This window comes from Pinus tabuliformis, chromosome 9 (assembly GCF_031772625.1).
Source record: "Pinus tabuliformis cultivar Carrire ecotype Pingquan chromosome 9, CPIR1, whole genome shotgun sequence".
NCBI classification, from domain to species: Eukaryota; Viridiplantae; Streptophyta; class Pinopsida; order Pinales; family Pinaceae; genus Pinus; species Pinus tabuliformis.
This window is the reverse complement of record NC_142307.1, coordinates 1,466,963,172-1,466,969,699: the sequence shown is the minus strand read 5'-3', so window position 1 is coordinate 1,466,969,699 and position 6,528 is coordinate 1,466,963,172. Positions and strand designations below refer to the sequence as shown.

General features: G+C 34.9%; 1 protein-coding gene across 2 annotated transcripts; it reads right to left on the bottom strand.

Moving 5' to 3' along the window:
- Positions 1–715: 715 nt before the first annotated feature.
- LOC149154125 (pectinesterase 5-like) lies at positions 716–2,923 on the bottom strand. Of its 2 annotated transcripts, XM_089440754.1 has the most exons (5): positions 2,545–2,923; positions 1,869–1,955; positions 1,474–1,676; positions 1,240–1,349; positions 716–959 (listed from the first exon to the last, which is right to left on the bottom strand). In XM_089440754.1, exons 1-2 carry the CDS (start codon positions 2,856–2,858, stop codon positions 1,937–1,939), a joined length of 333 nt encoding a protein of 110 aa, XP_089296880.1. In that variant the 5' UTR covers positions 2,859–2,923; the 3' UTR covers positions 716–959; positions 1,240–1,349; positions 1,474–1,676; positions 1,869–1,936. The 2 variants fall into 2 exon arrangements, with proteins under 2 accessions (XP_089296880.1, XP_089296879.1); XM_089440753.1 differs by having other exon boundaries at positions 1,240–1,676.
- Between the last annotated feature and the right edge of the window lie 3,605 nt (positions 2,924–6,528).

Here is a 6,528-nt window from a genome sequence, read left to right as displayed (position 1 = left end):
AAAAAAGCTATTTATAAAGGTTCCAGAACAAAGGTCAATACCAAAGAACTCCACATGAAGAAAGGAATAAACTCAAACATGTATCATCCTTCTATTTAAAACCAGAAACAATCAGAGCAGTTCACTTCCAGCTACATTAATTGATAGAAAGCAGGAAAAGAGTCTGAGACCTTAAACTAAGCATAGAGCTAGACAAGCATTCCAAAACATACAAGAGGTTTGAGACAGTGGATGTTATTAATTTCCTTTAATCTTCTTTACATTCATCTTTATTTGAGATACAATACTTTGCAGGGGGTTCACCAGTTTCCTTGGTATAATACAGGCCCACATAATCTCATAGCTTTCCTACTATTTCCAACAGAATACCGTGGGGGCACATAATTTTATGAACCTATTGGAAATGCTTACCTAAAATTAATTTCCTGCACACTGGAAATCAGTGCCTATATTTAAAGTCACAACTACCAATATTGTATGATGCATGTCGCCAAACACGATTCTATACTCCTGTACAACAGGATTTTGCATGGCAAACTTTAATCTGAGCAATATGCCTAAATGGTTAGGAAGCCCTGAAGTTGAAATTATATAGTAGCTATGTGCATTGCTACTTCATCATTGGGCACATCAGAAAGTATTTTTTTCCCAACTAGAACAATTATAGGAGAATTTCAACTCCATTTACGTGTTTCTTTTGTGGCAACAATTAGTCTTTTCTTCCATTATTAAAAATCATGCATATCACTATACAAAAGCGAAATAGTCAGTGTAACAATTTGTATGAGTTATAAAAGAGAAAAAATACAAATATGAAAAAAAATCTCCAAGAAAAATGAAGATTAGAAATTAGAGACAACCGTTTTTCCAACGATGAAGGCAGCTGTACAACCCATTGTAGATCCAATGGAATCAGCGATGAAACCAATTGGCAGCCCAAATAGGTATCCACCCCCAATCTGAAATTCAAAGATAAACATAGCACAAAACAATAATAACATACAGTTAGATCTATGACTTACTACATATATAAAGTATAGAAAATTGAAAGTCTAATAAGAAATTCCACAAGATGCTCTTCTAACATCAATCATTGTCATTAATGATTACACTTTAACAATTTTAATAATTTGAAGCTTCCTACAAGATACATTATAGAAAGAGGTTGGACAAAGAGGATGACGTATAAAGTTCAAACAACAAAAGTGAATTTGAATGAGATGGGTATGTCTGTTGAACCTTAATTTATATAATTTCTGAGAGTGCTTTGAGACACACATGGCTGGTTTTCTGCATCATTATTTCATCTTTTACAGCAATAAAACCTCTTCTGCTATTTCATCATAAAGCTGCGCTTGTGCTTCATATTTTTAGTGAAAATGGCAAAACAAGGAGTAGACAATGTGGAAGAGTTGAAGGAAGAGATTTATAATGAAGAGCTCCTGGACCATGAAGAAGAGGAATTGGACGCACAAGCATTGGAGGAACATTTTGCCACTGATGAAGCCTCCAAGAAAGGTTATGTGGGATTTCCTACTGAAGCCAGAGCTCCTTCGAGCAATTGTGGACTCTGGATTTGAACATCCCTCAGAAGTTCAGCTCCTGGATGATCTGCCTTTTCCAAGCATTAAGTTTCGTACACTTGTATCAAAGCCTGCAATATCTCTGTCCTATTGCTAAATATAAAAACAAAAAACCAAAAAAGCTATTTATAAAGGTTCCAGAACAAAGGTCAATACCAAAGAACTCCACATGAAGAAAGGAATAAACTCAAACATGTATCATCCTTCTATTTAAAACCAGAAACAATCAGAGCAGTTCACTTCCAGCTACATTAATTGATAGAAAGCAGGGAAAGAGTCTGAGACCTTAAACCCCGATCTTCGAGTTGCTATAGAAACAGCTTGGAATTGTGGATAATCATTCAACTTGGATGCTACATAAGATCTTCCAATCTGCATCGAGATTCACTAAGGATAAATGAAACATGTAGATAACTCTTTATTATCCCTGCTGAAGAACATAGAGCTAGACAAGCATTCCAAAACATACAAGAGGTTTGAGACAGTGGATGTTATTAATTTCCTTTAATCTTCTTTACATTCATCTTTATTTGAGATACAATACTTTGCAGTGGGTTCACCAGTTTCCTTGGTATAATACAGGCCCACATAATCTCATAGCTTTCCTACTATTTCCAACAGAATACCGTGGGGGCACATAATTTTATGAACCTATTGGAAATGCTTACCTAAAATTAATTTCCTGCTCACTGAAAATCAGTGCCTATATTTAAAATCACAGCTACCAATATTGTATGATGCATGTCGCCAAACACGATTCTATACTCCTGTACAACAGGATTTTGCATGGCAAACTTTAATCTGAGCAATATGCCTAAATGGTTAGGAAGCCCTGAAAAGAAATTGGAACCCAAATGACTGCTTAAATGTATGCCGCATACAAGCATCCGTTCTCTGGTAAATCTATAACATTTCGAGTCATATTTTTCAAAGAAACTCAGCGGGTTCATCAGTTACTTACTTATAAATGCCGGGTTTGACAAGAATTAAGATCGAGTTCGTGTTGTTGGCTGGAACTGCATTGATGGCGTCCTGCACTGTTGTAAAATCGCCATTGCCCTTTTCCTTGGCTACCACTATAACTCTGCCCGCTATATCGTTCAGTTTTCGAGGTGATCTGCTATTCAATTCCCTCATATTCTTCTCTCCACGACTGTCGTGCATAGCATGGCGTTGAGATAACGTACGCATAGAGCAGGAAGGTTGAAGACAAAAGAGATGGAGCGATGCAAGAAACAAACCGATAACGGCCAATCTGTTGGCGTTAGACATCATGGAATTATATAACAACCGCACCAGATCGAGGCGAGATTTGCAAGGAAAATTGATGATATTCCGCAAAACACGTAGTTAGATGGGAACTGAAACATTGCATGAGAGATCCAGTACGGATGAATGGTATATATAAGCAGAAGGCAAAGTATAATCAGGCGAGACACACCGAAGGAATGAATCGCCGCCGGAGAGACCATGACAGCGCAAGCCAGAGGTTGCTTTCTCAGGAGTAGTTTGACAGGTGGAGAGTCAGTTATGAGATCAACGGCAGTAAAGTTTTTAATCGTCTAACACTAAATCGAATGGTGAATAACCAAGACAGCGCGGATCACAGGAGAGTCCATTTCAAATGGAAACGCCTTACGGCGTAATTATTCACATTCATATTCAAAATTCAGAATCTATATAACCTAAAGATTTAAAACTTAACTTCAATCGATATTTGATAGGGATATAAGGAGAACCTCCTCCACCGTAGCTATATGCCCAATGGCCCATTCAACCGTATACATTCCATTATGCACAAAGCAAATATATGAGCATTCCACTTCTGTTCAAGGTTCAAATCGTTCCGATGCTTCAACATGTTGAAGATTAGTTTTCCACTTCTGTTCAAGGTTCAAATTGTTCTAATGCTTCAACATGTTGATGATTATGATTAGTTTTGACCAAACTGTTTACTAATGATGAGTTGAAAGAGGATAATTTTGATATTGAAATTGGTAAATATTTATTACCCGAAATTATAATTAAAATTTATGATAAAGAATAAAAAATATTGATTTAAATATGTTTTGATGTGTATTTAATTGATTTATAAAAATAATTAATTTAATATATTTAAAACTAAAAATAATTAGTTGTAACTTCATACAACGTTAGCAGATATTTATGATGGTGGTCAATGTGACTTCAAATTCGGTTTATTAAAGATTAAAATAAGTAAAAAATACTTAGTTTAGTTTATTCTATAATTTGGTTTTTGTTTTAAATGTGCTTATATTGATTTAGAAGATTTGTGGGATTACTATTATAATAAATATTTTGAATTTATGATTTAATATTTGGTTTGTTTTAGATTGAATTTACGATTTAATATTTGGTTTGTTTTAGAATTTTATGTGTTTGAAAAGTTCTCTTAAATAATTTTTAGTTTGCATGAGTTAAAAAGTTTAAAAATGTTATGATAATTATTTTGAAATTGTGATTTAATATAGTTATATTTAGAATATTTTAAGATAAATTACTCATTTTAACATAAAGTGATTTTCATTTTTTTCTTTGTTTTTGTTGGCTTGACCCATGGGGGATTTGAACCTTGATTCTCATGGTTTACATACAATGATCGCCAATTGAATTGTCCAATAGGCTAAAGTTCTTTTCATATTTAACCATTTTATTACCAAAAATTCTATAAAGGCGTGCTATTTTAGGAATATTTTTCATTCGAGTAAAATATTTCAATGTTAACTATGCTTATATTATATGAAACAATTGAAATAAAATACTTCAATACCTATGATGAGCAAAATATTTCACTATCAACTATGTATATATTATAAAAAATAATTGAAATATTTTTTTGATTATGGTTAAAATATTTCACGTAACCTAATTCGTTTATGTTTTGGCCATTTTAAGAGTATATTTTTCATTTAAATCTAGCAAAGATTTGTTGGAGTTACAAGTTAAAGATATATATTCTATACAATTTGAGTCTTGAAGGGGATTTTCAAGGCTTTGAATCCATTTTAATATGGACAATATGAATCATAAATAAAATATTTGGATGTTCATATTGGGTAAAATATTTTAATGTAAACTATGTATATATTATACAAAAAAATTAAAATAAAATATTTCAACGTCCATGTTAAGAAAATATTGAAATACCAATTGTGTATATATTATGCCAATTTAAATTCATCTTAGCCCCATATTTATCAAATAAAATATTAAAGATAATAAATGGAAACAATGACGTCACTGATATGTGAGATAATGCTCACATCGAGAGGCTATCCACACTCTTACATAATTTGATTAACATCTTCTTTACATTTATAGTAATACATTATAGTTCAACAGTTTGAACAAATTCCTAAAAGATAGGATATGTATCCTAATCAATACTTACAATGTTAATGACAACCAAATAAATAACTTCTCCATTAAACAAAGTCTTTCAGTAGAAATCACATGAGAGAATTTTTTGGCCGACGCATTTCGAACCAACAAGTGTGGTTCATCATCTGGTCCTGATGATGAACCACACTTGTTGGTTCGAAACACGTTGGCCAAAAAATTCTCTCATGTGATTTCTACCGAAAGACTTTGTTTAATTCATTATGGATCACAGAAGCTTGAATACAGAAAGCTCTCCATTATTTTCTCTTACACTGCCCCTTAATGGAGAAATATATTATCTACAACATTAACTGATTTCTAAATATTTCAAACTTTGTCTTTCCAAGAGACTTTGTGAAGATTTCATTCATACTTTCACTTGTCGTACAATAAATTAAATAAATTTCCTTTGACTATGTTAGGGTCCCACCCTAACCCCCTTATTTATGTCATGGGATCACGTCATAGTCAAGAGTCAATAAAGCCCATATTAATATTTGTAAGTGGTTAACCCGCAATTAATGACGGGACCATAGTTAGTTGCAAATGGGCGGTAGTATTAGATAGATGGTAAATGGGCGGCAGTATTAGATAGATGGTATTAATAAAACCCACGATATTGGCTCGTGGTATTGCATGTATGAGTCATATATAAAGGATAGAGACTCCCTGCGAGGAGCATTGTGTCTTGTTTTATAATCGAGCTCTGCTCTATTGGAGGTTGCCCCCTCGAAGAGGCCTGTGAACATTTCTCTCTGAATAATAAAATCATTGCTATTCTGTGTTCTGGGTATATTTTCTTCGCATATTCTGTGTTCTCGGTATCTTTTCTTTGCTTGGGTATTGTTTTGCAGGTTAAGAGCATAACAAGTGGTATCAGAGCACTTTCCAGGGCTCGGTGGGATCTCCAAATTTTAGCAAATTTTTTTTTGGCTAGAGACGTGTTCCGGCATCTTTAAACCACGGGATCTGTCATTAAGCGCATAAATCTGTGGATTTGGGGAGGCATGCACGCAGGAAATACAAGAGGTGGTCACGTCTGTTGGACTCCCTTGTAACCCCTGTGGGTACCCCTTCGAGTAGTAGCGCATTAGACAGAACCGCGCACGGACTATCTTCCACGTACCCTCTGGGTATATAGGAAGCCCCCTAGCTCCCTTGAAACCTCACCATAGATAAACCTTCGTCTGTCTTGTGGCTACAGTACACCGAGAACAGCACTCGGAGAGATTACTCGCCCGTACAATAGGGTAGTCGGGTTGTACGGCTAAGGGTACGGTCGATCCTCCTTAGTTAGAGCCCTGAAACATTGGGCCGAGTACTACTGTCAGACCCTTATGTATATTGCGATCTGTAGCACCTGATACTCCCCAAGACCATAGTTCCCTTTCTATCGGGGGATCACACATCATCTATTCCAGATCAGCAGCAACAGTTGTTCCACCATTCAGATCTCTTAGATCCACCAGATCGGATATTCCAGATCAGCAGCAGCAGTTGTTCCACCATTCAGATCTCTCAGATCCACCAGATCGGAGTAGTT